At 48.0% G+C, this 10,029-nt stretch overlaps 2 protein-coding genes across 2 annotated transcripts in view; one reads left to right on the top strand and one right to left on the bottom strand.

Annotated features, from left to right (window-relative positions):
* Positions 1 to 3,629: 3,629 nt before the first annotated feature.
* LOC115286882 (T-cell surface glycoprotein CD1e, membrane-associated-like) lies at positions 3,630 to 6,998 on the top strand. Its single transcript, XM_029933213.1, has 6 exons — positions 3,630 to 3,717; positions 3,958 to 4,257; positions 4,855 to 5,133; positions 5,331 to 5,609; positions 6,017 to 6,110; positions 6,234 to 6,998. The coding sequence occupies exons 1-6, from the start codon at positions 3,654 to 3,656 to the stop codon at positions 6,406 to 6,408; spliced, it is 1,191 nt and encodes a 396-aa protein (XP_029789073.1). The 5' UTR covers positions 3,630 to 3,653; the 3' UTR covers positions 6,409 to 6,998.
* Positions 6,999 to 8,111: 1,113 nt separating this feature from the next.
* The window catches only part of LOC115287190 (olfactory receptor 10T2), a 7,592-nt gene continuing 5,674 nt past the window's right edge, over positions 8,112 to 10,029 (bottom strand). Inside the window, exon 3 of the mRNA XM_029933440.1 lies at positions 8,112 to 8,405. Within this exon, the coding sequence (XP_029789300.1) occupies positions 8,112 to 8,405 (294 nt within the window). The remainder of the gene's footprint in view (positions 8,406 to 10,029) is intronic.

Here is a 10,029-nt window from a genome sequence, read left to right as displayed (position 1 = left end):
GACTGATGGATATCAGGAGTGACTTGCCTTCTTATACTAAAAATATGTGAATTGTACCTTAGGAAAAAACTTATTTTAGGAGTTTCTTCTTTTGTGATTATAGGAGCAAATGTTACATTTCCTGAGAAAACCCATTTTTCTTCCCCTATTGATCACTGCTCACAAAAGAACTAACTCTTGCCTTTGCTATGCTAAAAACATCGCCTTGTATTTGAATGCTAAAGATCCCTTCCTTCCCCATGTAGTAAGCATCTAGTCACCTACTTCAATCACTATTGATAAAGATTATGAATGAACCTTCTACCAATCTACGTTCTGGGAAATTTTTACATGCCAAAGAATTTGTCATCAGAAATCATTGACTAAGGCAATTGCCATTTCTGTTTTGTACCCCATACATTGTTTCAATAAATAAAGCTGACTCTCCGGTCAGTGCAGAGATGCCTGCCTGGTGAGCAGAAAGAAGCTGCAGCTCTCTCATTCCCTTTCACCAACAACATCTGTCCTTCAGGGAACCCTGGACCTGTAGGAGCTGGACTCTGGCAGATCACACCTCCTGGTTTGGATTAATCCTGGTCACCCCCATGCTCTCTCTGCTATTTCCACTCCTCTCCATACTCACTGTTCCCACCTTTGTTCAGGTCACTAACATCCTCTGCCATCTTGGTGGCCTCATGCCTTGATACACACACCTGTGACTCTCATTGGGGTTTAGGGAACTTTCCTAAATGCCATTTAAGCCACATCCCTGTTACATTCAAAATCCTTCCCTTGCTGGAAAAACGAGACAGACCTTCAGTGAGACACACATCATAGGGGCTTCCCGACCAACTGCTGCTGGATTGTCTCCATTTTCCCTTCGGTGCCCACTCTGCAGTACCCACCTCTCTCGTGGGACAACACGTTTCTACACATCTGTTTTTACACTAACTTTCTAGTATTCTCCACTGTGTGGTAAGGCAAATACTCTCTTCATTACTATTTAGCAAAAACATGTAGGATCTTATGCTTTTATTTTCTAAGATAAAATTTATTTAAAAAATTTTTATGTTTATTTATTTTGAGGGAGGGGGGAGTTGGAGGAGCAGAGAGAGTGAGAGAAAGAGAATCCCAATACAGGGCTCAAACTCACGAACCTTGCGATCATGACCTGAGCTGAAACCAAGAGTTAGACACTTAACCGACTGAACCATCCAGACACCCCTAAGATAAAATTTAAAATAAACTTGTCAGATCCACCTGACTTTCTGTAGAACGAGGATGCTGCTACTCAGATTGCACTGCACCAACTTCCAGTTTGGTGTGCATGTGATCCAACAGATACTTGGAGGTCTTCAAAGAGCAAAGGAGGTGCTGTTGGGGGGTCTAGTTACCCTTGTCCCCAGTGGACTTGTGTGGTGTTAGTGCAACTCCCCAGGCAGACATGTGGGTCCACGAAGAGAGCAGGTCCCAGGTCACGGTCCTATGGCCAAGGGCTCCAGCAGCGGAAAGCTCAATAAAGCCAGTGTCAATAACTCTCTGTCAAGTACCATCAAGTCCTGTGTCTGTTATCACATTTGCAGACATGTTCTTCATGTTCTTCCGTGTGTGTTGTGTTTCTTCTGAGTGTGTCTTCGGCTTGGCATGTTGAACCATTTCACTTGCTTTCTTTTGCAAAGGACTTTAAATATCCTCTTCTGAAGCTGGATCTTTTCACCATTTTCCAGCACAATAGTAGATTTACCTGTCTTTTCCTTACATACATGTTTAGACATTTTAAGTGCATTGGGACTAGGAGCTAAAAGTTCGTGCTTTCTACCACATCGATGTAGTCTAGTTTTCTATAAACACCATAATTTGACCAATTTATCTGACTCCATTTCACATTGTGTTCTTGGCCAATAAGATATGATTTGGAATAAGTCTATTTCTCTTTCTTTTCATCTCCCTGCCCAGGTTTTGGTGAGGTAATATGGAACTTGATTCTTCGATTATCATTAACATTTTTTCCTGAAATATTACACAAAGTTGTTAAGTTTTACAGGTACATTTTAAGCAATTATTTAAAGTTAATTATATTTTTAACATACTTTGATACTAGTCATTCTTGCATAATTTCTTGGGTTTTCCATTCAGGTTGATTTTATTTTTACTCAGACAACTGGTTTTATGAAAGGAGGACATGGCATAGTCTTTGCATTTTTGAAAGTGTTCAAATATGGGGTAATTTTGGCCTTGTCAGAGAATGAGAATTTGTCTGAGTAAAAAACTTTTGGATTTTCTTATTACCTCAGAGCTTTGAACTATTGCCTCACAGCCTTGTGCGTGAGCTATCTGAAGCCAGGCTTTTTCTTCTTTGAAAGTAGCCAGCATTTTGTCTGGAACTTTGTAAAGGTTTTCTTTACCCTTAGAAGTCAGAAATCACACCAGGATGAGAGGAGGTGAGGGCCTTTTCCAGCAATTGGCCACTACTCTCCAGGCCTCTCTGTAAGAAAAGTGGGGTTTTAAGGTTGGGTTTGTTTGGTTCCCTCCAAGGAGCTTCTATCTCTGACATTGTTGTGCCTGGCGCATTTCTTGGCACCTGGTGGGCTCTGAAACAATGTTGGTTGGATGAATACAGGATAACCCAACAAAGGAATGGGATTCCTTTGGACTTCTCCAGCAAGCATCAATGCAGGGAACAAAAATAGAGACCGCACATGGTAATAAATTCTCCCAGTAACATGCCAGGCCCCTCACGTTCCTTCCCTGCTCTAGCCAGACACCGCCCAGGGGTCACCAGTGCTCCCAGACCATGAGCTGAGAACCCTTTACACCCAGAGTGAGGCTCAGCACGGACCTCGGGACTCATCTGGAGTGTAGGAGGGATCCACGAGCCCTGTGTGTTCCCTCCAGACCCACTAGTACTTCTTGAGTGAGAATGGCCAGCTCACCAGAGCCGGGGCAAGCCCACCCTCAGACCCCCTTCAGCAGCGACCAATGGTCTGATGGCAGAGGCTGAGCACAAGGCCTCCTCTTAGATTGCTGGGCCGCCTGCACTGGCACTGATGCCCCTCTTCATGGTGGTGGCACAGCTGCACCCAGGAAGCTGTGTGTCTTCTGACAATGACTAGAGAAGAGCAGAATGAGGAGACGCAGGGGGTGAGGGAAGGGAGAGCCGGCAGGGCAGCAAGAAGGGTGAAAGCAGAAGGAGAGGGGAAAACGGGGTGAGGAGAGGATGAGGGTGGGGGGTCTTGAAGAGGGAGAAGGAGCTGCAGCAGCAGGAGGAGGGGCTGAGGGCCACGCCCCTTGAAGCACCTGCTGTCCCCTCTCTCCACGGAGGAGGACATGGACAGCCCAGGTGTGGACTTGATTTCAACAAGGCCAGAAAGGTCTAAGTTTGTTCTCCAGGGTGACCGCGGGCTGCAGCCTGGAGTCCTGTGATAGTGGCCGTGCACAGGGGTGGGGAACTCGAAAATCCGGAGGCCAGAGAGTGGCAGAGAGGGAGGGGAGATGAGAGCTGGGGGGGGGGGGCGCTGCAGCGGGGAGGCGGGAGGGTTTCTCTGACGGGGAAGTGGGCAGAGGCTGAAGTTTGCCGGTGAGGGCTGGATGCAGGGGAAGTGGTGTGAACAAGGGAGGGCCGGGGGCAGCGCTGTCTGGGCCCTGCTGAGACCGCTTCTCCTGCCCAAGCCACAATGCTGCTCCCGCTGCTCCTGACCTTCCAGGGACTTCTTCTCCATCCTGCGGCAAGCACCGGGGGTAGGAAGGGCCCTGGAGATCCCTGGGGCCGGGCGCTGCAGGGTGACCTTCCGGGGGGCGCTGGGGGAAGGGATCTGCTCCCACAGGACGCCCTTGGCAGCCGCGCCCCAGGCTGGCTCCCCGCACGGGGTCTTGCCCCACCTCACTTTCCTGGTTTGGGGAGGGCAGGCCGGCTCGGGGCATGGCTGGGATACGGAACACATACAGTCCTGTAACTGTCTCTGTCCCCTGCCCCTCCAGCCTCAGCCTGGGCCCCGGGCCCCCCTGGCGCGGCCACAGAGGACCGGGTCTCCTTCCGTCTGCTCCAGGCCAGCTCATTTGCCAACCGTAGCTGGGCACACTCGCAGGGCTCGGGCTGGGTGGGCGAGCTGCAGACGCACGGCTGGGACCCGGCGCTGGGCACCATCCGCTTCCTGTGGCCCTGGTCCCAAGGCAACTTCAGCATGCAGATGCTGGAGAACATCCAGAACCTGCTCCGGCTGTATTTCCGCGGGTTCACCATCGAAGTTCGGGCCTTCGCCCAGGAGTTCCAGTTCGAGTGTGAGTTCATGGTTCCAGGCTGGTATTTGCCTCAAGGCCCCGGCCCCCTTGCAAAGGGGCTCTGACCTCCTCCAGCCTTCCAGACTCGCTTCCCGCCCCCCCCCCCCCACTCATGCTCTCCCTATGCTTCAGGATCCAGTGCCCACCCACCCACCTATGCATCCAAGGCTTGCAAGTGCACAGCCTTTCACACCACTGCACACATCCCCGTGTTCTGGTTCCGTGGATAGTTGTCTCCTTCTATCTTCTGCACCCCCCAAGCTCAGATGCCTTTTCCAGCCAGAATTCTGCCATCTTTTCTCCCTGGCCTGAGTGTCAATCAGGCCAGGATGTACCTGACCCCTTCCAAGTGAGCCTGTCCAGCCGAGCCCCCGACTCCCAGCACCTTCCCATCTAGCACCTGCACATTCATTATTCCTCAAGACCTTCTTATCTTCACCGGGTCTTCCCACAAACGCCCCCCTCCCCCACCCAACTCCAGTGTGTTCTGTGGTTTCCCAGCAGATTTCCCTTCCCCGGGAATCCCTTTATTTCTAGACCACTTACTTTCCCTGTAACTCTTTCCACATGGGTTCTGTCCTCCTTGTCTACCCCCAGACCCCTTTGAGCTCCAGGTGTCAGCTGGCTGTACACTGCGAGCCGGGAAGCCTTCGGGAATCTTCTTCAACGGGGCCTATCAAGGCTCGGATTTACTGAGTTTGCAGGGAAACTCCTGGCAGCCGTCCCCGGGAGCAGGGAGTCGGGCTCAGAAGGTCTGTGCCGTGCTCAACCGCTACCGAGATATTAAGGAAATCGTGCTGAGCCTTCTGAGCAACACCTGCCCCCAGTTTCTGGCAGGCATCCTGGCAGCAGCGCAGGCCGAGCTGGGACGACTCGGTGAGCTTCCTGCGGACGTTCACTCTTTCCCGGGCCTTCCAGACGTGTAGTAAGAGGCTAGAGAGTGGGATACGTGGGTTTTGGATTGTTTCCCGGGTGAGAGAAGGAAGTGAGCACTCCAACTGCTAAGACCACTGAGTCCCTGAGCTCCGTCCTAGGTGCCCGCTAAGATCCACGTCTCCTCATCTCCTCTCTAGTGAAGCCGGAGGTCTGGCTGTCCCGTGGCCCCAGTCCCGGTCCCGGCCGTCTGCTGCTGGTGTGCCACGTCTCCGGCTTCCACCCAAAGCCAGTGTGGGTGATGTGGATGCGGGGTGAGCGGGAGCAACGGGGCACCCGGCGAGGCGACGTCCTGCCCCATGCCGACGGAACGTGGTACCTCCGGGTGACCCTGGACGTGGCGGCGCGGGAGGCGGCCGGCCTGTCCTGCCGAGTCAAGCACAGCAGTCTGGGAGGCCACGACATAGTCATCCACTGGGGTGAGAAGGAGCTGGGGCCCCGCTGGGAAGTGACGGTCATCCCCGGGTCCTGGGGCCGCCGAGTGAGGTGCGTGGGAGACGGGTGGGGATGCCAGGCACACGGGAACCGAAGCAGGAGCATCCAAACCCGAGCAGAGAAAGACCGCTGTTAAGTTTCAAGAAAATGGAAGAGGGGGATTTGAGGTACTAAAGAGAAAAAGAAGAACCTGGTGATTTGGGGGAAAGAAATGCGGCAGGACATGGGGCATAGACTTAGGAGGAGTTGGGTTCAGAGCTCGGGAAGGTGCAGGTGGGAGTTTCAGGAAGGACCCCTGCCCTGCCCCGTGGAATGAGAAATATCCATGGTGGCCGCTGCCCCGAGAACCTTGCGCCCTGCAGACTGATGTCCTTGTTTTCCCCCCGACGAGGTGGAGACTGGGCCCTGTTGACACTGATGTGTCTGGCGGTGCTGGTCACCCTCCTCCTGCTGCTGGTCCTGCACTCCTCGCTTAAAGAGCTCAGGTGAACCTCTTCCTCTCCTTCTGTTTGTTCCCCTCCTTATCAACTCATCCCTCTTGTCTCCACCCTCCCTGCTTACTCTCTGATTTCCCTTCATTGGGATGAATACCCTCTCCTGTCCTACAGCACAAATGGGAAAGCTGTGACCCCCGGTGCACCCAGTCATGACTCTGCCACAGTGGCCAACGACCCAGGACCCAGGACTTCTGAACACCAGCTCCATGCCCCTCGGGAATCATGGCTCAAGAACAGACTTTTAAAGAAACTGAAAGCAAGCCTGACCCCACTCTGGCAACATTAGCTTTCCCTCCCATAGAAAATCCGTTTCTGTTTCTTCTTAAACATGGTTCATCCCTATAAACAAAGCATATTTTTGATTACAAAAAAAGCTTGTTATGGCAGAAATCTTGAGTCCTTTAGAAATCTGTATTTTTTTTTTCTTTTTCCTGTCTTCCAGCAATATCTTTTCTGTCTTGGCCACATCTTTATTGCTTATGATTCTTCAAATTATAATTCAGATTCTTCTTTCTCACGGATGCTTCCCTAGATTGCCCAACTGAAAGCTCTTCCAAGATTGGACAGATGGTCCCAAATATGTTCATCTCTTCCTACTCTAAACATGATTATTTAGGCTTTTGCTTTTCTGTTTTTTTTCCTCAGTTGCTTGATAGCAGGCTGCAGGTGTGTGTACCTGTAACCAAAAATCTGACCTGGATTCAGGGTGTGCTTCATGGGCATGTGACCTGTGCAGCGGCTGCTGTCTTGAAATCCTTAATAAAACTTGGAGACGCTGTATTTTCATGTTGTACTGGTCCCATAGATTGTGTAGCTGGTGTAGAGCAAGATGTTTTTCAGTAAACTCTAATTGAAATAAATTCTTTTTCAAATTGAGTGATGCTTTCTTAATCCGTTTCCCTCTGACATCACTGTATCATCTAGCTGTCTTCTCATTAAAACTTCTATCTCCCTGTGTCTCTCACCAAAACTGAGGGAGGCAGGTAAGTGCTCCAGACTTCACAGTGATTGGAGTGTCTGTGTGTCTTCAGAGATTTTTCAAGAGAATAATAATGCAGGCAGTGTCTCCCATTAGAGTGAGAATGGGGCTGGACTAGCATTCCCAGTTCTCCGAGATTGTGTGTGACCACGTGTGTCTTCATGTTGCATGTAGTCAGGGAAGAAATTCCTACTCTGAGTGGTCAGTCAGGAAGCGGACATGGGGACCGAGAACGAGCAGAGTCAAGGTAGCGAAGGAAAAGAGCAGTCAGACACTATGTGTTTAATTTTCTTTATTAGTTTGGTTTAGAATTTATTATTATTATTATTATTATTATTATTATTTATAGTTTTCTCCTCACTTTTAAAAATATGCATTTTAAAATTATTGACTTACTTTGAGACACCTTTGGTTTAGCCTGTTGGGGAGCAGGAAGCCGTCCAGGCGATGAGTTCATGCAGATGTCCAGCTGACACCTTCCTGTAGATAACTGAGCAGACTGTGCATATTTCTTAGTGGACACGTGTCTCTCTTTATACGGGGCATTTTCAAGTCAAGAAACAGGGTTCAGTGACCCTGTGGCTAGGCTGTACTTACCCATGAACAAGGTCTCGGAGTCAGGTTTTCATCACCCAGTGGCCATTACCTTCTGCAAGCTATGCTCACACAGCATTTGGGGAGGAAGGCAGAATTTTACAGGGCTGCTTGGAGCCCTCCATGATAAAGTTCAAGGTTTCCTAGTATTCAAGAACAAAGCATGTCACTAAATCACCCCAGAAGAGAGGTGTCACCTAGTACTGTTAACCATGTAATTCTGTGGGTTTATTTCTGTAGAGAACCAGGGTGGTGTTTTCAATAGTTCAGGATAACACTTTTCAGTCCTGCCAGCTAGAAAACCAGGAGCAAAATCTGCGTCGCTGTTGGTACAAACCTGGAGCTTACTGTAGTCTGTTGTGCACGCAAAGGCAGTAGAAATACTAGGAGATCTTTTGAAAAAAGAGATGGAGGCACTACCCTTGGTTGCTGTCGAATTCTCCAGGAGTGATAGCAATTGTTGGAGCTTCAGCAGGATGGGAGGGATCAGGACATGCTGGGCTAAGCCTGGCGGAGCTCAGGAGCCATATGCCCTTGGCCAACAGTGACTGAGAGGAGGTCCATCTGTCATCTTCTACCCGATGGATGGAGAAAGCTGAGGACGTGGACAACTGGATTATGTAGAGCAACATAAACTGAGACAGGGATCCAGGCTCCAGAATGTCACCTGCAGGGGTAGAAAGATGTTTATGCACAACCTGCTTTGGAGCCTGCATTTGAAGGAGAGGGCATGTTGAAGGCTTCTTCAGATTACCCACAGGAGGGACCTATAGATTTGGGGACCTTGGACTTTGCCCCTAAGGAATTAAAATTAGTTTTTGATTTTTCTTTGTTGACTCCTTTCCTCTCTTACTTTCTTTGGTAAACAGTCCTGTCATTTGTTGGTTCTTAAGATCTGAACTTTCTTCTCTTTGCTTCACTATTGTTTCTGAATAGTCAGTCAGCAAAACTTCTTTACAAGTTCTCTTATATTTCCCCTTTCTGTGGCCCTGGTCCAATTGTGAACAAAATGTAATGTAAGTTGACAATCCTGTTGTTGATGATGTGATAATGACTACGCACTGACCATAAGCTCAATTCTTACAGCAAATAAGAGAAGTACCTATCTTATGGTATGGTTAAAACTAATTGAAAAATACTAAACATTTAAGTGGATACTGCTGTAGAGAAGACACTCTCCTACGTGCTTTATGCATATTAACTCAAGTGATCCTCATGACAATTCTGAGGTAGACACCATTATTCCCATTTTATTTTATTTTGTTATCATTTTATAATGTTTATTTATTTATTTTCAAGAAAGAGAGAGTGTGAGCTGGGGAGGGACAGAGAGTCAAAGAGGAAGACAGAGAATCCAAAGCAGGCTCTGTCCATCAGCAGAGAGCCTGATGCGGGGCTCAAACTCATGAGCCATGATATCATGACCTCAGCCAAAGCCAGGCACTTAACCAGCTGAGCCAGCCAGGTGCCCCATTATTCCCATTTTATAAGTGAGGAGACAAAGGTCACATAACTAGTAAGCACTGTAAGGTTTGCTCTCAAACCCATGCTTAAGCACTATAGTCCACATTCAACAAATAATTATCAGAAGCCTATCTAGTGATAGGTAATGAAATACAGCAGAGACCTAGAGTAAAATCTCTTATACACAGAACATATGCGATAGTGGAGGACTGGAAAGACAGACAGGAAGCAAATAAAAATACTTTATGTGAGATAGTGACATAGGATCCCAGACTGGTTTGGGGAAGGAGATCAAAGAGGAAAATGGGTTATTATTGCAATGACAGTGGGCAGAATGGGTGCCTCTGTGAAGGTGGCTTTTGAGAGAAGACCCAAAGCAAGAACAAGAACCATGCCATGCAGTGTCTGGGGCAAGAGTGTTCATTCCAAGCAAAGGAACTGCAGACAAAAGCAGTGTTGTACTGGGTGTGTTCTAGAAACTCCCCCATGGCTGGCTATACTGTTCCAACAAGATGATTTAGTCAAAATCTAAAAAAGGAGAAGTAACTTTGCAAACTCAGTTTTCATATCCCCAGAGACATATTTTGGATATCTCTGAATTATATTAATTATATTATTTTAAATAAGTTCTATTAAATTATAATTTCTATTATATTAAATACTAGGAATTTCTGTATAATAACTCTAATGAATGTTATAATTTAAATATAAATATAATATAAATTTAACCAATGCCAACAGACTAAGTAAACAGTCTAGTAGATGATAGTGTAATAGCTCCTCACAAGTTAAAAAATGATAATTTCATTAAAAAATTAAAATCAGTATGGGAGTTATAGACTTGAAAATCCCTTGGTAAAATAATTAGAC

This window comes from Suricata suricatta, chromosome 3 (assembly GCF_006229205.1).
Source record: "Suricata suricatta isolate VVHF042 chromosome 3, meerkat_22Aug2017_6uvM2_HiC, whole genome shotgun sequence".
Taxonomy (NCBI): Eukaryota; Metazoa; Chordata; class Mammalia; order Carnivora; family Herpestidae; genus Suricata; species Suricata suricatta.
The sequence above is the reverse complement of the archived record's forward strand: the minus strand, read 5'-3'. Positions and strand labels throughout refer to the sequence as shown.